Source organism: Arvicola amphibius, chromosome 3 (genome assembly GCF_903992535.2).
Source record: "Arvicola amphibius chromosome 3, mArvAmp1.2, whole genome shotgun sequence".
Lineage (NCBI taxonomy): Eukaryota > Metazoa > Chordata > Mammalia > Rodentia > Cricetidae > Arvicola > Arvicola amphibius.
In genome coordinates, this window is record NC_052049.1 from 47,350,367 (window position 1) to 47,375,403 (window position 25,037).

Sequence of the window (25,037 nt, forward strand, 5' to 3'; positions counted from 1 at the left end):
TTCTGGGAGAATGATCTTTCCCTCTGGGGTCCTCCATCAAACCTGTGGGTTTGAGCTGTCTGTTTCTTCTTTACCATGGGATCTGAAGTGTGTCATCAGAATATGAACAGGCCCCACTGGTCTTAGGGCCATCTGTTGACAGCCAGGTAAGTGACCTGACAGTAGAGGACAGAAATTCATAGGGGAAGCCAAAGAGCCTCTAGCAGGGTTTTAAAATATTCTTTTCCCAGTGGTGAGAAGCCCTCTTCCTCTGTAGATCACACCATGAACATGGCTGGTCATAAAAGCATCCTGACTGGCAGTCTGTGTACGTGATCAAGAGCCTGGGTCAGGTTAATAAGTTCTGATCTCTGGGCCTGGGCTCGAATTCTTTATGTGAAAGACCCACTGCAGCGCCCGCGGCCCTGGTTTCATCTTTCGTCTCCTGACAGTCATGGACGAGTACCTCTGTCATCAGGCAAGAGGGTCGTTGAATTGATGGCAGTGGCTTTCTCAACCTTGACTTGAGGGTGGGCCAGGAGTAGAGCCTGCTACTGGGTCACAGAGTCATTAGGCAGCCAGTATTCTGGGGCTCCTCAGAGGAGGGCCTCAGCCATGTCATGAGGTGCTGTGAGTGTAAGATCTTGACCCAGAGTTAACATGTTTGCTTTCTTTCATTAAACCAGCAGTAACCACCACAGCTCTTGGACAGATGGGCCTTCCTGTGGCTGCAGGGTTCTGTCGTTTGGACAGGTATGCCAGAGGGCATTTCCATGGCACCAAAGTCCAGATTGAAGGCTTGGTGCCCCCCACTTGGTGCTGGTGTGTAGAGGCCTTGCTCTATCCACAAACTGGTATTCAGAGACAGCAGCATAGGGACTCCCAAACCTATCTCGGTCACTAGAGTTGGGATCTGAAGGATCCTACTCTGAGATAGGCTCCTTTTATCTCTTTTTAGCTGGTAGCCAGGGTGGGTAGCCTCTGATGTGCAAAGTTGGGCTTTCTTAACTGACATTCTGTAGCCCAAGGTCTTCAGTTCTGGCAGCATGCCCTCAGTGACCCTTTTATAACCTATTTACCCAGGAAACCTCTGGCAGAAGAACTACAAGTCTGCATTTATTGTCTTTAAGTCCTTGGGACCGCCTGGTCCAGGTGTGTTGCTCACTGTCACCTCCCAGTGAGTTTGTCCATTTAAAAAAAAAAGATGTGTGTGATGGCACACACCTTTAGTCCCAGTACTCGGGAGGCAGAGGCAGGCGGGTCTCTGTGAGTTCGAGGCCAGCCTGGTCTACAAGAGCTAGTTCCAGGACAGGTACCAAAGCTACAAAAACAAAAAACAAACAAAAAAAGATGGGTTGGCTCACTTCTGCTAATGGGAGGCTGAAGAATGCCTCTTTTAGGCCCAAAAGAGTGTGCAGTTATTTCTCTGGAAGAGTCTGACTCATGAGAATCCAAGGTCCCAGGTTTCTTCATAGGCAGGAGAGGCACATTCCAGGTGACTGGCAGGGTACCAGGATGCCTGTCTCTTCAAGCCAGGCAATATAGACTGAAAGTTCCTCTTTGTTTTCAGGGTCACAGGCTATTGTTTAATCTGGATGGAGGTAGCTGAACAATTATAGAAGCTTCATGTTGGGCCAGTCCTGGGGGGTTGGTTTCTTCTGATCAAAATTTTGCTGGTCATCTGTAAGTCTAGTTTCATCTCATCATCAGAGGTGGTGACGGTGGCTTTCCGTTTATGTAGAATGCCTTGTTCCCATCACTTCTCTATTGTGAAATACCCTGTAAGCTACCAGCTGGGACCAACTAATACTCTGTGTGTGTGTGTGTGTGTGTGTGTGTGTGTGTGTGTGTGTGTGTGTGTATTAACTTTTATCACTTTTCCCCAATATGTGGGGCCTAAAAGGAACAAAGGAAATGTTTTTAGTATCTTTCTTTAATCCTTCTAAAGGGACCTAGCGAAAATCTCCTTGGTCATTGTTGGACAGAAGGAAAAATCTGTTTTGTTCAGGCCATGTTGCCTGCAGCAATGTCCCTCCCAAAAAAAGGGTCATTTTTTTTGTTGTTGTTTTTTGTTGTTGATTTTTAACGAGAATGGTGGTTTTATAGATCATTGGTTTAAAAGGAGACATCAATTCATAAACGAGAAAGGAGTGGAACTTCTCTTTTCCTTCAGACTCTGCCCAGGGAAATTTTCTCCCTTCTTTGTGGCTGCTTAAAGCAGGCGCAGAGCACAGCAGAAGAAATGCTCATCTGGGCAGAACTATTTTCCCCTTCCTGTGTGCATTCTGCTTAGTCATGGGACCCTGGATGAGAGGACCGGCCTCTCTCGACCTCCACACAGGGACCAACCCTGACCATGAGCAGGAGTCAAGTAACAAAACAAGCAAGTGTTCCTGCTCCCAGAGTGGGACAGTGGGGTTTTTTTGGGTTTCTCTGGGTAACCTGGCAGAGCCAAAATGATTTGGGTTCCCAGTAGCACAGGTGTTAAGCCAGGGATTCTCACACTAGATAAAGCTAGTGGTCAATACAGGAATACAAAACTGACAGAAATACACAGAAAGAAACATAGAGACACAGTAAAGACAACCAGGGGTGGCCACCACACACCCATACACCTAAACAGACAGCATCCAGGGACGTCTCACTTAGATCCTGCACACTGGATCAGCAGTTGTGTTGAGCTCTCCTGTGTGTCCAAATGGAAGGTTCCTTAACCAGACTAACCCCTGGGAGTTGACAGACCAGGCTACTTTCTAATTTGCTTTTTTTTTTTTTTTTGGCTGGAGGTGTCAGATCCCTCTTAAGAGTTAGGCAGCAACTGATCTAAGAGAACCCTGGGGATCTGGAACATTTCAGGTTGCACACCCCCTAGAAGCCTCCTGACTGTTGTACTCTTCCTTGCCCCAAGGGGTTCTGAGACCCCCCAGTGTCTCCAAATCTGGTCTCTGGGATCTCAGTGGAACTTCCAGAAATGTTGTGGGGGCCTTCACCAGAGAAGACTACTCGAACATGGGTTTAAGTCAGTAGAAAGTCTTTATTAGCTGGGCAGCAACTAGACTGGGTGTTAGGCATCCAGTGTAGCACTGAGCCTTTTTTAGAATGAGCTTTTAAGCATAAAATCCATGTTCTGGGTTGACATACTTCAGTTAATAAAACATCCGAAAGTGGAACAACAAGAGTTAAAAAATTTAGAGACTTTCCCAGAACTATATGGACTTTGCCTTTGTTTTGGTTTTGTCTACGAGCTGGGATGGGCTTTTGTTGATACAACTCTGAGTCATTTCTGTTCCTGTAAGTAACTCCTCACTCATTTTCCTGTAAGGAACCCCAGTAAAACTTACTGGTTCACCAAGTTGGACTTTTCTTTTTTTAAAGACAGAATTCACCTGTATAGCTCTGGCTTGCCTGGAATGTGTTTTGTAGATCAGGCTGCCTGCCTCTGCCTCCCAAGTCCTGGGACTAAAGTTATGCACCATCATCTCTGGCCCCAGGTAGGACTTTGTATTCTTATTTTTGGCTGTGTCTGTGTCTCCTTACTTGGGGTGAGTAAATGTTTGTTCATGTCTCCCAAAAAATAGTGTCACAAAAAGCTATGACAGTCTTAAACTGTTCAAAATGAAATCCTGCTTTATGGGACTTACTCTTCCTCCTGGGTCCTGACTAGCATGCTAATGCAATTCAGAGCCTTAACTGGTGGCTTCCCTAACTGTGCAATTTGAGTTTTAGTTCCTCAAATATTTTCTTGGTTTCTCATTAAAGGGCTTCTATGGGATTCTGGGCCAAAACAAAAGAATCAGATCAGGAGATAACCATCCCCAAGATTCACCTTGCTGAAGGAGAGAGCTGACCTCTGCTATATGGCATGTGTGCACCTCACTACAAACACACACAATAAGGAAAATCTAATAAGACATTTTTAATAAAAGACAGAGGAACATAAGGATGAGGTGGGAGAGGAAATTGTTCAGATATGAATGAAGTTAGTGTGACTACTGGTTCTTGATTACTGTGATACAATTGGAAAATAACCCTTTTAGGCAGCTCATGTGTTTGACTATTGTCGTCCTGCTTCTAGTGCTGCTTGGGCAGTTTGTGAAACCTTTAGGAGGCGGAGCCTCACTGCAGGAAGTGAGTACTTCTGGGTTTATAGCCTGGCACAGCTTCTTATTTTCTCTGCTTCTTTCCTGAGGATGCCATATGACCAGAAGCCTCTGCTCCCTCTACCACACCTTCCTTGCTTCGTTGGAATTTATGCCTTCAAACTGTAAGCTGGAATGGACTTTGTCTCTTTTAAGTTGCTTCTGTCAGGGCATCTTATCCCAGCAAAAGGAATAATGCAGCTTGTGTTGGCAAACATGAAGTAACTAAGCAAAGCTGCCAAGCCATGGCCAGTTCCTTCTGTAAAGAGGAGGAACAGGAAGCTAGTCCTGGTAGGGCTTCAGAGGGATAATTCCTGGGGGATTTTATATAGTAGTGATAAGGAGTTTGTTTATTTGTTTGTTTTTTAAGTCTTATTAAGTATTGTTAAATGTGATCATTTCTACATGATTGCCAGTTGTACCTTTAAATGAAAAGGTGAACTTCACCTTAAAGGTCTATCATTTGGCACACACTCAGGAGACTGAGGCAGGATGATATCAACTTTGAGGCTGATTTGGGCTTATAACAGGACTCTGTCCCCAAAACAAAACGGAAACAAATGGAATAAATTAAAAACTTTAGGTTGCTGAAGTTTTTGCAGAAATATAGGTAGTAGACAAATTCCAAACTAGATGAGACAGATCAAGGTAGAGTATGTGAAATGTTAGAAAGAGAGTCTGTTCAATCTACCCAAAGGTATTAAACTAGGATAATTGAAATGCTGAGAATGCAGGCAAGGGTCTGTGGTTAGTGAGCTGTTTGTTTTATGCCTTTGGTTTAAGTAATGATTCATTTCTCAGAAGTTCTCCAAATGAATGAACTTTATATGTGACCCAGTAGTTGAGGAAATAAATGAGAGAGGCTGCTGTAGACTAACTTGGTCATTTGCTCTGAATTGTGTGGAATGATGACCTGAAGATCAATGCCATCCATAAGGAAGGAAATAATGAGAACAGAAAGATCTCAAGTCTAGTAAAAAATTAGACATGATACCCAAAAAGGAGGAAAGAGATGGAGTTACTTCTGAAATTTCAAAATATGATAATTTATGCCAATGTTCCACCAATTTATAGTCTGTTCCACCAACTCCTCAGATTGTCAAAGCACCATAGTAAGTCTCTCATTTGTTGAATTAAAGGAAACATTCTGGGGGGCTGGAGAGATGGCTCAGTGGTTAAGAGCACTGGCTTAACTTCCAGAGGACCAGGGTTCAATTCCCAGCACCCACATGGCAGTTCATAACTGTCTGCAACTCCTGTTCCAGGGTACCCAATACCCTCATGGAGGCAGAGACCTTCTGATGACACCAAAGCAGAATCCGCAGTCTCTTTACAACAGTTACGCATGGTGGGAAACGCCCATTATCCCAGCATTCAAGATATGGAGGGTGAGAACTGTTGTGGACTCCCTTAGGTCCCTGTGTCAAATGCACATATCAAAGAAACAAAATACCCAAGTAGGCAGTTGCTCTGAGAGTGCCATGCCTGCTGCTGTCTTTACAGTGTACTAAGAAACTTCTTTTCTTTCTAAATAAACTAAAACAATGAAGAATGTGGTGTAATGAAGGTCTTGGGCTTGAAATGAGGACCTAAGAGCATTTGTAGTGATCTGGATAAAATAGTCGGAAGGTAGTGAGAAAACTTTAATGGTGTGATTAGACCATGGCGCATAACATATTGCCATATCTAAACCTGATAATTAGAAGCAAAGGACAATTAAATTGTCTGTATGAAAATGCACTTACAGATTTTAGAGTGAAAAATGCCCACACTTGAACAGTAATGTGTACACTAGCATTATTTGTAAAATCTAAAACAGTATAATCAAATCAAATGAATGGATAACTATGAGTGGATAAATAAGATACTGTCTGTATGAGTATGGGGAACTTACAACTGGTCACACCTCTGGAAAAAAAGACTGTCCTATAGCCGCCATAAACTGCCTCTGAGCTGTTCAGTTGCAACCTTATGAGCCACTTCCCTGTCTGTGCCAAGAATGTTGACTGACTTAGTTTTATGAGGTCTTGTGAAGTTAACCACAGTTGCTATGAGTTCATGGGTTCAACGTCCATGTCATATTCAGAAAACATTTTACAGCTTTCCTCCTTGTTTTTAAACTCTTATTTTCTTTCTGTCCTCTCATCCATGATGTTCCCTAAGGTAAGGTTGACATAGCTGTCTCATTGAGGGCTGATCATTCTCAGCTACTTATCCTGAGAACTTTGACCTGAGGAGTCTATACATGACTTCTACCCTCTGCAGAAGGAACTTCTTTGACCAAGACTGAGAGCAGCACTAATCTATGGGAATAAACATTAATATTCAGAGAGCAGCTTGGCAACATAACCACAGAGCAAAGCATCAGTAATATGTTGCTGCCCTGGTTGGCTTTGGAGGTCAGCTTGATACAGCCTAGAATTATCTGAGAGGAGAAGCTCAGTTGAGGAAATTCAAGGATCAGATTGCCCTGTGGCCATGTCTGTGGATATTGCCTTGACTGTTACTGTTGAAGGGCCCACTGCGGGCAGTTCTATCCCTAAGCAGCTGGTCATGATTTATTTAAGGCTAGCTGATTATAAGGTGGGCTATGAGCCAGCTAGCATGCAGCGTTCTTCACAGTGTATTATAACAAATAATAAAAATGCAGAGACAGATATTGGGGTTCATCATGAAGATCAGAAAAGCAAAGCAGCCAACCATTAGAGAGACCTTTTACCTCTACCAAATCTTCAGACCTAAGGGACAAGATCCAGATCCTGTCTCCAGGAATCCTCAGACTTCATATTCCATTGAGTTCCTGTCTTTTCCCCTTTATATTCCTATCTCCGCCCAGCCATATTGCTTCTGTTTCCACCTCCCTAGTGCTGGGATTAAAGATGTGTGATCCCAAGTGGTGGGATCACCTTTGTGTGAGCTCTGTTTCTCTTCTAGACAGATTCAATCTTGGGCGGCCCAGGGTGGCCTTGAACTCACAGAAAACACTCTGCCTCAGTCTCCGGAGTCCTGGGATTAAAGGTGTGTGCCACCACTCCCTGGCCTAAATGGCTGACTAGTGTGACTGCTTTGCCCTCTGACCTTTAGGCAAGCTTTATTTATTAAAACACAAAGAATACTACTATATATCCCTTTTTGTCTAAAATAAAAGGGCTATAGCTAATATAAGAAAAACTATATGCAATAAGTACAATAACTATATGTAATATATGCAGGCAATAAATACATCAGCAGTGTCTAGTCCATTTGCATCTGACAAATTCAGAGAAAATACTCCATTATCTATCCTATCTTGGTGAGTCCAAAGTCTTGAACCTAATTTACTTACTATTGTAACTTTCTTTCTGCATCTGGTAAACAAGGAAAACTGTAACTTTCTAGTCTTCAACTCCCTCAAGACCCAGGAAGGAAATAATATTAACTGAATAAGCAAGAAGTACAAGCAAGTGACTTCCAAAAAAAGAGTAATGACAGAAACAGCTGTCTGTCTGAACAGTCACCCAAAATTCCTCTGCAATGTTGGGGCATCTATCTTTGGCCTATTGGCCTATCCTATCCTACAGACTTTTCTGTGAAGCAGAGTATTCTGAAGGGCTGTCCCTCCTTGTCCTGACAATGTTTGGCAATCACTTTCTTTTGTGTCCTGCTTGTTCAATTAGGGCAGCATACTGTCAGTCTATGCTGTCCTTATTTGCCTGTGAAGTGAGTTCCTTATTTGGAGGTAATGTTGTGTGCAGTAGCAAACAGACCTGCCTTCAGGTTCCTGCCTTGAGTTTCCTCAATATTGGACTGTAACCTGGACTTGTATACTAAAATAAACCTTTCCTTCTCGAAGTGGCTTTTGGCTCTTGGTCATAGAATTTATTACAACATCATGAAAAAAAAAAGAATTAGAAAAAAGATGAAAAAAATTAGAAAAAAGTAATTAGAGCAGTTCTCCCCTAGGGTATTCTGCCTTGTGGTGGGGCATGGCTTCAATCTCAACACTCAAGAGGCATGGCTCAGCAAGTAAAGGCACCTGTCTGACGACCTGAGTGATCCCTGGGATACACTTGGTAGAAAGAGAACAAGTTGTCCTCTGACCTTCACACAGTTGCCATGCATCATGAGTGTTCATTCTCTCTCTCTCTCTCTCTCTCTCTCTCTCTCTCTCTCTCTCTCTCTCTCTCTCTCTCTCTCTCTCTCTCATACACACACACACACACACACACACACACACACTTTCAAAATGTAATAAAAATGCATTAAGATATCTAGCATTTGAGAGACTGAAGCAGGAAGATTACCATATGTTCAAGGCTAGCCAAGACTATATAGCAAGAGTGCAGTAAGCTCAGGGACATTGGTACTCTGTTAAGGAGCTGGTACATGCTTTCCTTTTTATTCCTATTTTAGAAGAACTTAAAAATTAATCTCTGAAAGGGGGAAGGATGCCAATGTACATTTAAGATGCTCCCAGAGTATATTTGTTTATTTATTATTCTTTTTTTGGGGGGTGGGGAGTGGGGGTTCGAGACAGGTTTTCTCTGTGCTGCCCTGGCTGTCCTGGAACTTGCTCTGTAGACCGGACTGGTCTCAAACTCAGAGATCTGCCTACCTCTGCTCCCAAGGGCTGGGAATAAAGGTGTGCACCACTACAATTGGCTATCACAGAAGATATTTAAATTCTCTTGGTTACTTTTGCAAACTAGTGATGGAAAGTTTCAATTTGATTCAACGGGGAAGCACTGCTTCATTGTATACATGAATCTGAATTATCTAAGACTGAACTGAAAGTTGCAGTTAATAAAATAACCACTAGGAGGGGCTAGTTACAGGAGAAAAACAAGACCTAAAATGATAAAATTTTAGGATTTACTTGGATTATTCTTAATAACCCCAATTTACAAAACTAATGTACTAGATACCAGATTGAGATAAAGTTGAACAAAACTTGGCTAGGTTTGTTGATTCCTGGAGAAATTACATATCATGTTTGAAATTTTTGGTAAACTTCTGTTCTCAAAGTTACTGGGGTTGGATGGGCAGATGTCTGGAGAGAAGGAGTTAATTTATGTGTGGTTTGAATGATAGCAGGTTCTTTGGGAACTCCATGGCCATTGTCTGGTGGGTTCTGATGGAGCCGCACAACCTTAGTTCCAAGGAAGTATCAGTCACATACTTGTGAGTTTGCTGGAGCCTCTTGTCAGAGACCATGACTTCCACCCCGGATGGCCACTGGGATAGTGGACTCAGAGTCATCAAAACTGCTGTTGGCAGATCTTTTCCCTTGGAAATCAGTTTTCATTTTGTAAGCAGACTTTTCCTGTTACAAGAGACACGAAATTCTGCTATGTGACATCTCATTGCAGGAAGCCACCTGAGGAAGACGCAGGAACCTGACCCTACTGAAGGTAAAGGACCTCAGGTGACCACTAGCCAGAGCCAGTGCATGACATCCGTCAGAATCCTTAAAACTATGTGTGGCTGACTCAGCAATTCTGGTTTCAGGCCATTATTCTGAGGCAATGTTGAAGCTTGGAGAAAAGGTTTTGTTTTGGATGTTGGAATGTTTGCTTATGAAGAGAAAAATGGCAGTGGCCTAAATGATCTGCTGTAGGGGAGTAATTCGTCATTAAGAAGTGTTACTGAATTAAACAACAACAGCAAAACAAACAAAACCAAAAGCACTGCACGGAAAAGAGATTGCCTTGCAAACCTGAGTTCAGATCCTGGATCCCGCTGTGGAGGGAGGCTGGAGAAAAAAACAGCTTCCAAAAGTTGTCTGACCTCCAAAGGAACACTGTGGCACAGGTGTGCCACACTCAGAAATCACAACTATGCTCACACAAAAGGTGTTAAGGGAAAATCAAGGTTTCCTTTTTTGGGTTCTTAAGTCTTGTGAATTAAAATATGTACAGAATCAGAAGGAAGCTCAGGGATCATTTATTAGAGTTTCACAGAAAACAATGGGGCAGCAAGCTATAAATATGGCAGCTGCTGGAAGGAGAGAAATGGAGAAAAGGAGAGAAAGTTATGCTTTTGAGTTAGGACCCAAGAACTCAGACAAATTCAGCAGTGGAGTTCAGTAAGCAGCTGCATGGACTGAGACCTTCACAAATGCAAACTCTAAAGCAGCAGGAGCCCATGCTTAGGCCTTAGGTCAATATCCAAAGAATAATAGGAAGAAAAAGGAAAAGTTACAGGTTTAAAGAATTTTACTTTTTGTTTGTTTTTACGTATTTCGTCTGTATGTCTATGCAACCAGGTGTATGCCTGGTGCCCACGGAGCCCAGAAGAGGGCGATAGATCTCCCTGACCTGGAGTAACATATCATTGTGAGCTGCCATGTGAATTCAGGAATAGAACCCAGGTCCTCGGGAGAATATCAGTGTTTGTAACCATTGAGCCCCCAAAGCTACAGCTTTTGAACTAGAACTGAGAAAACTGGGGAGGCTTAGCAGAAAGACATGATGGAAGATCCATAAATAACAACATTATCCTTTGAGGAGATTATTGTCCTTTCATATTCTTAGCATATCTTCAGGTGAATCACATTTCCTGTGGAGTGCTCTCTTGGTTGGGTAATTGACATGCCTGTTGGATTAGCTCTTAAAGGAGGAGACAGTAATATAAAATATTCTAATCTTTGGATAAGATCACAATATCATAAGAGCAGGGAAATACAAAAGGAACAACTCAGATAAGGGAGTAAAAAATACTCAAGTCCTGGTTTCAATGCTATCTCAAGTAGCTAGCTAAACAATGTATAAGTAGTAGTGGGGAAATAAAAACAGTTTATTCTGGAAGGGAACCCAGAGTCTTGTGTCTCCACCTACTATTGCTCACCTTTCTACTTTCTAGGTCTCTGTGATGTTCATGGCTGTGCTGGCCGAGGTAACTCGTGTGTGTGTGTGTGTGTGTGTGTGTGTGTGTGCGTGTGCGTGTGTGTGTGTGTGTGTTCTATCCTAGTATGCAAAAGGCCTTGGGCTCAATCTCTAATACCCAACCTAGACACTGAAAGAGCTCAGGGCTTGGTTAATCCAAGCCTGATAGCCAAAATAGAGAACCTGAGCTCATTCCCTAAAAACCACCCCAGTACACTGCAGATTTATATTTGCTCATGGTACAATGTAACTTTTAGCTAAGAGAAAAATAGTTCATAAAATAAATTCTGTAGCACCTATAACAATAATTATGTACCCGGGTCAGAAGAATAGGGAATAGGGTGGAGGAAGAGGCTCCAAAGTGATGAAGGATTCCCCTCTGTATGCTGTGAATACCATTGGTTAATAAAAGACTGCTTTGAGCCCATAGCAGAACAGGGCAGAAAGAGCTAGGTGGGGGGGGGGGGAAACTAAAGTGAATGCTGGGAGAAAGAAGGGCTGAGTCAGAGAGAAGTCATGTAGCCCTGCCAGAGACGGACACCAGAACTTGACCTGGTAAGCCATGGCCTTGTGGCGATACACAGATTCCTAGAAATGGGTTAAATTAATATGTAAGAGTTAGCCAATAAGAAGCTAGAGCTAATGGGCCAAGCAGTGATTTAAATAATACAGTTTCTGTGTGATTATTTCAGAAGTCTGGGCGGTCGGGAAATGAACTAGCAGCCTCCTTGTAACACCAAAGATTAACATGAAAGGTACCAGCAGTGAAGGACTGGAAGCCCTTACCCACCTGGGCTTCATTCCACCAAGGGAGCATGATCAAGAAGAGCTAGCTTTGTAAGAACACTGGGAAAAGCAGATACTGTACAAATATTTTGTGAAATGTCATGCAGCTCTATCCCTTTCTTCTCTTGGATCCGGGTCATGATCATACCTGACATCATTCCTAGCTGGTCAGAATCTCTCCTGTAATAAACTATCTCCTTCATGTAACTCTCCGTGTGCTCTCTACAGCCATGGTAAAGTAGTATAAGAGCCCTGGAATCCTAGTGGCTGCCTACCAGACTCAGATCCTCGCCTGCAATAGTGGGGCATCTGGAGTTTGTAAGCCAGGGTGCAGTGAAGCCACCGAACTGTGTAGTGAGGAGGCTGCGGGCAGGCCTGCTTTTCATCCTGCCCAGCTCCCGGCCACCGGCTAGCTTATACCCTGAAATAACATCACACAAACTGTATTCTTTTAAATACTGCCTGGCCCATTATTTTCTGCCTCTTACTCACATCTTGATTAACCCATATATAATAATCTGTGTAACACCATGAGCGGTGTCTTACCGGGAAGTTTCTAGCATATGTCCATCTTGGGCTGGAGCTTCATCGCCTCTCTGTCTCCCTGAGGAGAGGCACGGTGGTCTGACTAACTTAGGAGAGGCGTGGCATCTGACTGAGCCATCTACCTCACTTCCTTCTTCCTGTTCTGTCTACTCCACCCACCTAAGGGCTGGCCAAGGCAGTTTCTTTATTAAAACAGAAGACCCTCCCACATCATTTCCCCTTTTTCTGTTTAAACAAAAAAGAAGGCTTTAACTTTAACAGCAAAATTACATATAACAAAACAGTTATCAAGTAAGAATTACAGTTACAGTATTTATATCTACTTTGTCTTTTATCATAACTAAGGAAAACTACAACTATCTATCTATTCTTCAACTCCTTCAAAGACTCCAGAAGAACACAATATTACCTAGGTGAACAAGAAGTAAGCTACTTCTAAAACTCTAGAAATCAGAGACATCTTGCTGCCTAGACAGTCACCCAAAGTTCCTCTGTACCGTTGGGGCATCCATCTTCAGCCTTCAGGCCCATAGTTTCCAGCAGACATTTCCATGATGCAGGAAATTCCAAAGGTAGTTCAGTCAGTATCTGCTGTGTCCTGCACAATGTCTCACAGACTCTTTCATGTATGAGGAACCCTGAAAGATCATCTCACCTTTAGGCAAGTTCATCAGTCCTCTTTCTGTGGGTTCTTTGTGTCCAGTTTATGCCAACAGTCCAGGCAAGAGCAGTTTCTTACCCAAGTGGCTATCAAACTTCATAAGGATCCTTTTCGATGCCCATCTTCCTCTTGAAGTAGATTGGTGCTGCCAGGAGCTGACGTGTCTCATTGTCATGAAAAGCCTTAAGTTATTAAAACATTTAAGTGGAATATTCTGTCTTTGAAAGATTTTAGGGATGCCTATCTAACTGAAATATATCTCTATATATCTAGAAAATCTAACTAACTTGACAACAAGCTTGACTATTATTGATGATTATCCATTAACAACCTATATTTCCTAATTATACATTACATTTTAAAATGAACTAGACAATCACAATACCTTATCAAGATCAGAAATACATATAACAAGATTGACCTTAAATTAATATCAGTAACCAAGATTCACAACAATCCAACTTATTTATATCTATATCATCTCCCCCTTTAAATGTAAAAGAGCATTTATAAACAATCTTTGGAACATGGGCGCAGTTATTTCTCTCCAACTGCTTCCTGCTGAATGGGGACGCTGTTAATCAGATCTTTCATGGTGTAACCTGTGTGCCAGGTTCATCTCAGTCATCAGTTGGGTGAAGTAATTTTCTGAAGGTGTTCACAGCAACCTTTCAGGAGGTTGTGGTCTATCATACCATATTGGGATAGAAGCAATCCATACGGTCTCATTTTCTGTAAAAATAAAAGAAGAATCTCTTTTCCAAAGTATCACATCCTTAGATCCAAATTCTGAAGTCAAGGTATTTTCAAAATATCTATCTTGGATTAGTTCAGCAGCATTTACAAACAAATATCTTTTAGCAGCTGTTGTTCCTTCCTCAGCATTCAAACAATCCAAAGAGAGCATAATAACATACAGTATCAAGGTTCTCCGTATATTTTCCATCTTTGTGCAGCTTTGTTTTAACCTCTGTTTCGTTTATTTTTACTTTTACTTTTTGAGACAGGTTCTCTGTATATCTTTGTCCTGGAATAACTCTGTAGACCAGGCTGTCCTTGAATTCTCAGAAATCTGTCTGTCTCTGCCTCCCAGGCATTGGGATTAAAGGCATGTGCTACCACACCTTGAAGTCACAGAGGTCAATCTCTGTCTCCCAAGTGTTGTGATTAAAGGTGTGTACTATCACACCCAACTACTTTCTTTCTTTCTTTTTTACCCTAAGAACTTTAACCTTTAGCATGCATATATTTTTAACACAGTGTAAATCATTTAGAAGTTTTCTTTGTTTTTCAATCTCTCTTTACTGTATCTCTCTTTTTCTGACCATATGAGCCTTTAAATTACTGAGCAATATGAGTAGAATTCAAGCCGCGGCTTTGCCAGCTTGATCCATCCCATTCCTTAGCTTTCCAGCCTCATGGCAGAGGAACCGCTGTAGCCATTTTTATTGCCACAACTCTATGGTGTTTCAAGGTCCCTGCCAGCAAGCAAGCTGCAACAGTGTTAAACAACAATCAAAAGCTCCATAGTCAGGACTGCCTGCTTGAAAGAGTCAGAGTTTGCCCTGGCAGGATGGCCCAGAAATCTGGCATTTTAAAACAGCACAGCTTTTTCCCTGCTACGGCTGAAAACTGAAAAACACACGTTCAGACCCGAGAAATTGCTGCTACCAAGAAGCCATGCTTTACTCTATTCTTTCCCAAGCTTTTTCAAGCTTTCTGTGGATTCAGTTATCCACATTGGTTATCCACGTTGGGTGCCATTCTGTAGCAAGGAGCTCGGCGGGCAGGATCCCGGCTGCCGGCTAGCTTATGCCCCAAAATAATTACACGGAAACTGTATTCTTTTAAACACTGCCTGGCCCATTATTTTCTGCCTCTTACTCACATCTTGATTAACTCATATCTAATAATCTGTGTAACACCATGAGCGGTGTCTTACCGGGAAGTTTCTAGCATATGTCCATCTTGGGCTGGAGCTTCATCGCCTCTCTGTCTCCCTGAGGAGAGGCACGGTGGTCTGACTAATTTAGGAGAGGCGTGGCATCTGACTGAGCCATCTACCTCACTTCCTTCTTCCTGTTCTGTCTACTCCACCCACCTAAGGGCTGGCCAAGGCAGTTTCTTTATTAAAACAGAAGACCCTCCCACATCAGAACTGGACCACTCGTGGGAGAAAGAAAAGTTGATTTGGGAAAGCAAACTGCTAGGTATTCCCTTGGAGGGCAGAGAATAGCAGCATGGGGAAAGCCTTGTCAATTTTAAGGGGACAGGTTGTAATGAGAGGAGAGGTGTGGGCCAGAGCAGCCTGGGAGTTCATGCAGGCTGTTTGGGTTATCAGGAACTAGATGTCTTTGTCTCAGAGAGATGACTGTTGGGGGCAGGTGGATAGGGAAGTAGTGGTTTCCCGGTAAACAGAAACTTGCCTTTTGAGATTCCTGAGGAAAGCTGAGTTTAGCTTCTGTTTACCTGGCCAGAGTCCTACCTGGGTTAGGCTGTTGATGCTAACATAATCATTTTGGGGTCCTCTTGGACTTAACAGAGTTTAGATGGAGAGCACGAATCCTGAAAACTGCTCACAACACAACAGTTTCAAAGAACTGAGTAACTTTATGAAATTGTCTGTACCAGCCTATGGAATTATGTATATATTTTTTTCTAACATGCATTGTAAATATATGCCCATGTCACAAAAATGATTTCATAATTAACGTTTGGCATTGGTCTTGGTGATGCAAACCTGTACAGCATTCTGTAAACTAAGGTGGTCTGAGTTGGGTGTTCCAAGAGGCTCTTGGCCTCTTATTCAAACAACTGGAAATGAAGGCTCATGGATTTTTAAAAGAAGCAAAATAACTGTCCAGAGCAAAGTGATGTTACAGATTTAGAGAGGGATACACTGTCAGATCGACAAATGGCCGTGAGGACGAGAGTGCTGAGGGGCCCTGATCCGTGTTTGGAGGCTTTCGTTCATAGGGCTGAAGAAAACGTTTGGTCACCCGTAGTGAGAATAGTTCTCTATTTTGGCTGAAAGGCTTAAACTAACCAAGCCTTTAGTTCCTGAGCATGTCCTTTCCCATAATGCATCTGACTTTCTTCTTATGCATACTAATTAAGCATAATTTACATAAATGTTTACTTGAGGACAGTTTTACTTCCTTGCACATGCCCCAAACCAGTTCAGGCAAGATCAACCTGTTCATTCTTCCTTCCCAATACATTGTTGATACACTTGATTAGAGATTGTCTAAACTTGATTATTGCCAGGAGTGCTTCAGAGATGAGAGAAGTTCAGTGCAGGCTGGTGTTGTACCCGGCTGCTTAGTCACTGCTTGGCCAATCACTTAAGCATATTGCTAGCTAGCTCTTTTATCTTTGGTTAACCCATTTCTATTATTTTATATTTTTCCACGAGGATGGTGGCCTACCGGCAAGGTTCCAACTAGCAGCTTGCATCTTTTTCCTCTGGTGGCTCTATGGTGTCTCACGATTCTGCCTTTTTTTCTCTATATATCTTTTTACAGCCTGGCTATATTCTGTTAAGCCATTGGCTGAAAGCAGCTTCTTTATTCATTAACCAGTAAAATCAACACATATATAGGACTTCCCACACCAGGCTTGAGTCTGAAGGAGGGGTGTGTGTAGTATATATAGGTTATTGCAAGAGAAAAACGTGCATAACCTAAACCTAACAGGGTCTATGGCTAAACAATATCCTATAATGCCTGCTCAAGTTCTAGGCTGGCATGGGGTACACGACATGATTCTATTTCAAAATAGCAAGCGAAAAATAAAAGGAAGCCTTTATAAATGGAACCAAGTCTATTTGTCTTGTCCATTGCTTGTCCTCATGGTCTGGCCCACTTGCATAGCACACAAGTAGACAGCGATTATTTCTTGAGTAAACAGATGAATGCTGATGTATTATAATTTCCCAAACAACTTTCCTTTCGTCTTGACAATCCAGGTATTTCTTCAATATATTCTGCCTTCTTTAAAAGCTGAGAACATGATCTGTGTTTAAATATTTTATTACTTTCATTTGGTTGTGTGGGGCAGGGACAAGAGTATGTGTATGGCCGTGTCCGTGTGGATGGAGGTCAGAGAACAACCTGTGGGAGTCAGTTCTCCTTCCACCATGTGGGTCCAGGGATTGACTACAAGTGTCTTTACCCACCGAGCCTCCCCTTGCACCCTGAATTCAAGCTTTTTATACGAAAAACCATCCTTGTCATCACCATCTGCTTTCCTTTTCCTTTTAGAAAATGGCCGCTCACCGGGAGGCCGCTGAGGAGCGAGTTTCTGAGTTTGATTATAATTTTCTCCCTGAGCTCTCTGCTCTTCTCGGTATGGATGTGGGTCAGCTTGTAAGGAGTCAAGAAGAAGAAGAGCATAAGTTACGGACGACAATGAAGAAAGGTTTTAACCCACAGATGCGCAGTGAAGCCAAACGATTAAAGACTTTCGTGACCTATGACACATTCAGATCATGGACGCCACAGGAGATGGCAGCTGCTGGGTTTTACCATACTGGGGTGAAACTTGGGGTTCAGTGCTTCTGCTGTAGCTTAATCCTCCTTGGTACCAGCCTAAGGAAAACTCCCATAGAAAACCACAAGAGATGGCGTCCAGGATGCGCGTTCCTTTTGGGCAGAGATGTTGGGAACATTGGCAAGTATGACGTAAGGGTGAAGAGTCCAGAGAAGCTGAGGGGCGGCAAAGCAAGGTACCAAGAAGAGGAGGCCAGACTGGAGTCCTTTGAGAACTGGCCGTTCTATGCCCATGGGACATCCCCACGTGTACTCTCAGCAGCTGGCTTCATCTTTACAGGTAAATGGACTCCATTTTTTGAGGTGTTTCAGTAAAATTTAAAGTTCAGTTTCATGGTTTTATTTGCAATATTTGTCAATTGTTAACTGTTGTATCAGCTATAAACCTATTTTATTAAAATTCAACAACTAGTATAGAATCACTAGCTTGCTCTATATGTGTTGAAGGAGAAGCGGGTTGCTTGTTCTTCCCGGCCAACCAGCTAGCGTAACCCCCAAAATAATCACACAGAAATTTTATTAATTAAATTACTGCTTGGCTGATTACCTCTAGTCTCTTATTGGCTAACTCTCACATCTTGATTTAACCCATTTCTATTAATCTGTGCTCACCACGAGGTCGTGGCTTACCGGGAAAGGTTCAGCGTGTCTGACCTGGCAGCTCCGTGGCGGCTCTCACTCTGCTCTCTTTTTCCCAGCATTCAGTTCTTCTCTGCCTAAGTTCTGCCCTATCAGGCCAAGCAGTTTTTTTTTTATTAATTAATCAATGAAAGCAACATACAAACAGAAGGACCTCCTCCACCATATATGTATAAAATAAAAGGTTACTTTTCTTTAAATGTGGACATTAGAAAATATTGCCGTGGCTTGAGGGTGTAGCTCGGTGCTAGCCTCCTTAGCTAGCATGTGCATGTGCCTGTGTGAGAAGACCATGGCTAGAGGGTAGAGGGCCAATGTTCAGAGGGGGTCATTTACAGCAGTGGGGTTCTGGATGTAGATTCAGCCTGAGAGGTCATACGGAGTCCATCTTGTTTCGGTACAATGTGATCATCTCTAAGACCCTCTGGTGCCATTGCTGGCCAGTCAGAACATGTCACTGCATTGTAGGTAAAAGGGACACTGTGCAGTGTTTCTCCTGCGCTGGATGCTTGGGAAACTGGGAAGAAGGAGACGATCCTTGGAAGGAGCATGCCAAGTGGTTCCCCAAGTAAGTGAATAAATATTTTATGATTAAAATCTTCAATTTTTTAAAAGAGCAAAATAAAATTAGAGACAAAGAGCTACATTGTTGGAGTAGTCCCTTGAGTTCTGATCTTTCTCTTGTTCAGTATAGGATCACCCAGAATTTTTCAGGCAAGGAAGAGCTGGTCACAATGATAAGTTTGAATCACATGAATTTATAAGTGGGTCTCTGTGACTTTGAGGCCTGCCAGGTATACAGAGTGAGTTCCAAGACAGCCAAGGCTTTTACACAGAGAAACCCTGTATCAACCCCTACTCTCAATTTATTTCTCTTTCATTTTAAAGCATTTTTTGGTTTGATTTGTTTCATGTGTGTACAGTGTAAGTGTGGGCGCATATATGGACCACAGGTTGACCTAGCCTGTCTTCCCTCTCACTCTGTACCGTGCTTGAGACAGAATCATTGAACTGAGCTCATAGATTGGCTAAACTAGCTGGCAAGTGATCCCCTAGGACCTGCCTGTCTCTGCTATTGCAAGGCTAGGGTTAAAGTTATGTGTGACCATACTTCTTCACCTTGGCGTGTTTACCAGGGAGTCAAACTCTAGGTCACCATGATTGTTTTTTATAATTGCACACCTGCCATTTTAAATTTTATCTTTCTCCTCTGTATACTTTAAATTTTATATTTGTTTGTTTATTTATTTATTTATTGTATATATAGTATTCTGCCTGCATGTCTGCCTTCATGCCAGAAGAGGGCACCAGATCTCATTATGGATGGTTGTGAGCCACCATGTGGTTGCTGGGAATTGAACTCAGGACCTCTGGAAGAGTAATTAGTTCTCTTAATCTCTGAGCCATCTCTCCAGTCACCTCACCATGATTGTTTATTCCAAATACTAAGATAATGTCTTGTCAAGCAGTACTTCCTGGATTTACCTTAACTAATAAGTAAGTTACTCTATACAGGGGTGGAAAGGGCGCATAAATGAAAGAAAGTAGAAATGTTTAAAGCATTGTAAGCAGTTTCACATACCGCAGAATATGTACTGAATGAAAATGCTTGCTGGATGCAGTGGCTCACACTTGTAATCCCAGCTCTAGGAAGGTGGAAACTGGAGAATTAGGAGTTCAAAGCCACCCTCTGCTAAAAGACGAAATGTTTTAAAAGCAAGTTGACTTATTATAATATTTCTAAAAGGACCAAGAACCTCAGCCCACTGTAGTCCACCCCAGGTGCTGTGTGCTACATGGGCTGCTTTTAGGCCCAGAACAATGCATGGAAAGGGTGAGAAGTGGAGCCAGAATCCCTGGCCGCCACAGACATTGAATGGAGACCTTTTGAGTCATGTGATTGAGTTCATCTTCTCATGCGATTAGAAGGGACCAGGGCATTTCACCATCCCATTGATGAAAGAGCTCTCAGCCCACTCCTTACCACACCATCAGAAAGAAACATTAGTTGATGTAGGAGTGTTTCTATCTATCTGCTGTTTCATTGGTTAATTAATAAAGAAACTGCTTGGCCTGATAGGTTAGAACATAGGTGGGTGGAGTAGACAGAACAGGATGCTGGGAGTGAGGCAGATGCCTCGGGCAATTGCCATGCCTCTCCTCTCTGGGTCAGATGTGATGGAGCCAGCCACCAGGTCAGACATGCTGAATCTTTCCCAGTAGACACCACTTTGTGGTGCTACACAGATTATTAGAAATGGGTTAATCAAGATGTGAGAATTAGACAATAAGAAGCTGGAACTAATGGGCCAGGCAGTGTTTAAATGAATACAGTTTGTGTGTTGTTATTTCGGGGCATAAGCTAGCCAGGCAACCGGGAGCCAAGCGAGAATGCAGCCCGTAGCTCAACACTACAGTTAGTGTCAGTTAGAGGAATACTGTTTAATTTTCAAAGTAGCTTAGTTTTTATGGAAAAGGAATGTCTTGCAGGAAGCTGTCCAATATGCTTTGTAAAAAGTCAAATATCTGTGTAGTAAGGAGCTGCAGGCCGCGTTCCTGCCACCTGGCTCCGGGCCACCTGGCTCCTGCACGGCTAGCTTTATACCCGAAATAACAACACACAAATTGTATTCTTTTAAACACTGCCTGGCCCATTATTTTCAGCCTCTTACTCACATCTTGACTAACCCATATCTAATAAACTTTGTAACACCACGAATGGTGTCTTACCGGGAAAGATTCAGCACGTCTGACCTGGTGGCTGGCTTCATTGCATCTCTCTCCCTAAGGAGAGGCATGGCGGTCTGCTCAGAGAGGTGAGGCAGGGCAATTGTCTGAGCCATCTACCTCACTTCCTTTTTCCTGTTCTGTCTACTCCACCTATCTAAATTTTGCCCTATCAAAAAGCCAAGGCAGTTTGTTTATTAGCCAATGAGAATCCTCCATCATATCTGTTACTTCAAAAAATTATCATGATCTTTTTGTTTGGTGGGTGAAATATGGTACAACGAATTTTCGTATTTTCTCTTTACTATTAGAGACTGACCTGCCATGGGAACTAGGCTTATCCCATCAGAAAGGCCAACTTCTCCCCACTCTGTCTCTGTTCCAGTCTTTCTGATGCTTTTTTTTTACACCTTTGTGTTAAGAAGATGACACAGTGCTGTGGTGTATGCTTACAGCTGAAGCCGCCCCTGAGGCTGAAGATGGCTTCAGGCCAGGAGGTTATCATTAGCCTGGGCCACACAGGGACACCTCATCATAAAATAAAAACAGAAGTAATCTGAAGATTCAGTTGTAAATAACCACATGTGATGTCACTAATATAAATAAAAAACAATGGTGCTTCTCATGAGAAAAGTTTGGAGTGAATTTTCTAACACAATATATTTTGATTATACCCCCGTCACCCCTCCAGCTCTTCCCAGATCTTCCCCACTTCACCCCTCACTGCTCAGCCAGCTTTATGTTTTCTGTGTTTCAACACAGACACAGACATACAGACACACACAGACACACACACAGACACACACACACACACACACACACACACATACACATGGAAACCAAAATAAATAAATAGCTAGTAAGACAACCAAACAAAACCCCCAAATGAAAGGAATGCCCATAAAAATAATATGGAGTTTATTTTGTGTTGGCCGACTCTTCCTGGGCCTGTCCTGTCCTGGAGTGTGGTTGTTATACCCAGTGACACGCCACTGGAGGAAAGCCATTTCCCGTCATCAGCAGCCATCATTTGCAGACAGCTTCTTGGTTAAGAATTGGACTCTGTGTCTACATCCCCTCTCAGTCCTGGTTTGGACCTGGGCAGGACTTGTGCCTACTATTGGGGCAAGGTTTTTTTGTTTAACAGTTTTACTGATGTATAAAGTCCAGTGGTTTGATAGGTTTTATCAAATGCTCATTGTGCTTGAGAACACCTCTATTTATTGGGATGTATTTTAATTATAGGTGTGAATTTCTTCGAAGTAAGAAATCCTCGGAGGAAATTGCCCAGTATAATAAAAGCTATGAGGGGTTTGTCCATGTTACGGTAATTCACAGCAGCAAACTCTTCCCACTGGTGTGGATTCATTGAGGAGTTTTATTTTTTCATAGATTTCATGCTCCTGCATCTCATCCGCAGACGCAAAAGTCTTGCTCAGCTGCAACCATGTAGACGTGGTTTTTCAGGCTGACTTTGGGTGGCTTCTGCTGCTTTCTCCATCCTTCTCTCTGATTGAGCCCACTGCCCTCCCTTCCTTCTGCTGCTTCTGCCTGGATGCCCGACCCAGTCTTCTGTCCTAGTACCTGGTGAAAGCAGGACTCTCAGAGCTGGCTCCTGCTTCTGGTTGTCTAGGTTCTAAACTAGTAGGGACTTCCTAGTGACAAGCAGTGGGAAACTTAGCTCAAACAGAAGCCAAAGGAGAATGTAATGGCTGATGACCCAGAGGCTGTGTCTGCAGAGAGCAGGGCTGAAAGTCTGGGCACAGTTTTCTCTGAGGGAGAGTTGCTCAGTTGGAAAGGTCCCTCTGAGGGGAGCGTCCTTCCTGTGGCTCAGTTCCCCCTAAGTCAAATGCATCTCTGTGAGTGACTGCAGTTCTGTTGCTGAGCTGCATGTCTGGTGAGAGTGACCCTGAGAAAGCTCCCATTTGCACAGGTAAGCATTCGCTGCTGGTCTGTACTGCATAAAATTCCCCAGATCAATAGAAATCAAACTAAAGATCTGCTTTGCCAACACTTCTGCTGCTCTAGTGAAACGTTGCTTTAGTGCTTGGGGGGAGGGGAGTCCTTCTGTTGCAGCTCACAGACAGATGTATATTTTATAAATAAATCAGTCAGTAACCTGAATTTCTTTCCCTCAGGGAGAACATTTTCTGAATTCCTGGGTCAGAAGAGAATTACCTATGGTGTCAGGTAAAACCTTAGGCACATTCAAAAGCTTTGCTTCTTTCTTTTTTCTTATTTTTTTTGTGTACTCTCTCATTTTTTAGTTGGCTCATTTTCTCCTTTAAATTTTTTTCATGTGGCCAGGCGGTGGTGGTGCACGCCTTTAATCCCAGCACTCGGGAGGCAGAGGCAGGTGGATCTCTGAGTTCGAGGCCAGCCTGGTCTACAAGAGCTAGTTCCAGGACAGGCTCTAGAAACTACAGGGAAACCCTGTCTCGAAAAACCAAAATAAATAAATAAATAAATAAAGAAAGAAAGAAAGAAAGAAAGGAAGAAAGAAAGAAAGAAAGAAAAAAAAAAAGAAAAAAAAGAAAAAAAATCTACAGAGCCAACTGGTCAACCTCTGTGTTCAATAAAAGACAACCAACTATAGGTTGACCTGTATACAGTATTAGTATATATTAAAAAATCAGTAAAAGAAAAAATAAATTATACTGCATACCCCATTCTTATTTAAATAAGAAAATTTTTAAAATTTTAAAATAAAATTTCAATAAATTGTATCACCATCCCTGTTCTTATTAAAGAAGAAAAATTTAAGAGGCCAGCTGGTCAATCTCCACAGAGTCAACTGGTCAACCTCCATGTTCAGTAAAAAGGCAACTAAGTGGTTGACCTATATATTAAGAAACAAAGTTCAGTCAGGACATATCTGGTTGACCCACGTCCAAGAGGAAGAAAAGAGCAGCTAAGTCCAGCCATATCTGGTTGACCCAAAGGGCAGGTTTTTTTTTTTTTTTTGCCAAAAGAATATATGTATTGAGCATTTTAAGAGCTAGTAAGGGCACACACTTAATCCCAGCATGTAGGAGGCAGAGACAGGCACATTTCTGTGTGCTCAAGGCCAGCCTGGTCTACATATTGAGTTCCAGGCTAGCCAAAGCTAGATAGTAAGACCCTGTTTTCAAAAACCACAAACAAACTAATAAGGGTTGGGAGTACCAAAGGTCTTTAGAGAACAAAGACTTGAGCTCTGTCTCCAGAATCCATGTGAAAAAGCTACGTGTGGCAGTATGGGCTTATGATCTCAGCACTGGGAGGCAGACATGTCCATCCTTAGACATCCATAGCCGGACAACCTAGTTGGCTTAGTGAGTTCAAGGCAAATGAGGGGCTTTCTCAAAAAGAGGCGGGGAGTATTGAAAAATAACAGTGAACATTGTCTTCTGGTCTCCACTTGTATGTGCCCACAATGCACATGTACCCACACACATACAGGTACCTGTACACACATGGAACCCATACACATACATACACCTGTCAGTGGTGGGGAGGTGGAGGAGGAAGAGGAGAGAGAAACTAAGAGCTGAATATGCTTCTTGAAATGAGTGATGGAAAATGATCAGAGGAAGGAAGCAAAAGAGAAACTGAAGTGCTAGCCTGCTCCTCCCAGAGAACACACATCGTGGTACTAGGGAGCTATTCCCTATTATTCCATGGTTTGATAGAAGTAAAAAGTAAAATAAAATAAAGACATCTAGACTGTAAAAATATTTTTCTTAATTATTCTTGGATTGTATCTTTTATTCTTTTGTGCTTTTCTAACCATTCTCAGTTATTTTGATGCAAGCACAGTACATCAGATCCTTCCACCTACACACACAGCTAACTTGAACTTTTCAAATGCTGGTCTGTTTTTTCTTTCTCCCCACAACTTCCAAGCTTACTGCAATGACAGTGTCTTTGCTAATGAAGAGCTAAGGCTGGACACTTTTAAGGACTGGCCCCAAGAATCACCTGTGGCTGTTGAAGATCTGGTCAGAGCAGGTCTTTTCTACACAGGTGAGTCAGTATTAGTGTCCATCAGATGCTCTGGTCCAGGTTTTGCATTTTCCTCCACTCAGCAGTCTCTACTCTCATTCCTTCCTCACAGATCCCTTGGCTGTCTCATAAGACCTTCAGTTTCCCACAGGTCCCTTGGTGC

General features: G+C 42.6%; 1 protein-coding gene across 7 annotated transcripts in view; it reads left to right on the forward strand.

Annotated features, from left to right (window-relative positions):
- The window catches only part of LOC119808869 (general transcription factor IIH subunit 2), a 101,621-nt gene that overhangs the window by 36,730 nt on the left and 39,854 nt on the right, over positions 1-25,037 (forward strand). For 3 of the 7 annotated variants that reach the window (XM_038321367.1, XM_038321371.2, XM_038321373.2), the window contains exons 4-8: positions 17,237-17,804; positions 18,632-18,731; positions 22,136-22,217; positions 23,029-23,080; positions 24,776-24,895. In XM_038321367.1, coding sequence (XP_038177295.1) covers positions 17,237-17,804; positions 18,632-18,731; positions 22,136-22,217; positions 23,029-23,080; positions 24,776-24,895 — 922 coding nt within the window. Of the gene's footprint in view, positions 1-3,585; positions 4,244-4,288; positions 5,507-9,428; positions 9,509-10,958; positions 10,992-17,236; positions 17,805-18,631; positions 18,732-22,135; positions 22,218-23,028; positions 23,081-24,775; positions 24,896-25,037 lie in introns of those variants that run through there. The other 4 variants (XM_038321368.1, XM_038321369.1, XM_038321370.1 and 1 more) reach the window with 4 other exon arrangements.